The sequence below is a fragment of the Phacochoerus africanus genome, chromosome 2, assembly GCF_016906955.1.
Source record: "Phacochoerus africanus isolate WHEZ1 chromosome 2, ROS_Pafr_v1, whole genome shotgun sequence".
Lineage (NCBI taxonomy): Eukaryota > Metazoa > Chordata > Mammalia > Artiodactyla > Suidae > Phacochoerus > Phacochoerus africanus.
In genome coordinates, this window is record NC_062545.1 from 265,098,945 (window position 1) to 265,099,571 (window position 627).

Genomic DNA, 627 nt, shown 5'->3' on the forward strand with positions numbered 1-627 from the left:
ATGGACCTCACCTTTTCATCTGTCACTGTCCATAAGATCCTGATGGACATGTATACTGAGAAGGAATACATCTCCTTTGCCAGGTGCATAGCACAGATGTGTTTTTTCATATCTTTTACTGTCGTGGACAACTTCCTTCTCACCTCAATGGCATATGATCAGTACATGTCCATTTGCCACCCTCTTCACTATACCACCTTCATGAGAGAGGGACAATGTACCTTACTAGTAACTGTATCTTGGATTTTGTCTTGTGCCAATGCCTCATGTCACACCCTCCTTCTTACCCAGCTGCCCTTTTGTATTCACATGATCCCCCATTTCTTCTGTGATCTAGGAGCCCTGCTCAAGCTCTCCTGTTCAGACACATCCCTCAATGACCTGGTCATTGTCACAGTAGGATTGTCAGTCATTATTCTCCCATTAATCTGCATCTTGCTCTCTTATGGCTGCATTGGGATCACCAACCTCAAGGTTCCATCCACTAAGTTCATCTGCAAAGCCTTGTCCACATGTGGCTCCCACATCTCTGGGGTTTTTCTCTATTACAGAATAATTATTGGGCTGTATTTGGTCCCCTCATCCAGCACCTCCAGTGACAAGGTCATAATTTCCTCTGTGATGTAA

General features: G+C 44.5%; 1 protein-coding gene across 1 annotated transcript; it reads left to right on the forward strand.

Moving 5' to 3' along the window:
• On the forward strand, positions 1-627 carry LOC125120884 (olfactory receptor 1J4-like). Its single transcript, XM_047769271.1, has one exon. The coding sequence runs from the start codon at positions 1-3 to the stop codon at positions 625-627; it is 627 nt and encodes a 208-aa protein (XP_047625227.1).

Excerpts from the sequence above, each read along its gene's own strand:
- LOC125120884 (XM_047769271.1), top strand. The coding sequence starts at position 1 with ATGGACCTCACCTTTTCATCTGTCACTGTCCATAAGATCCTGATGGAC.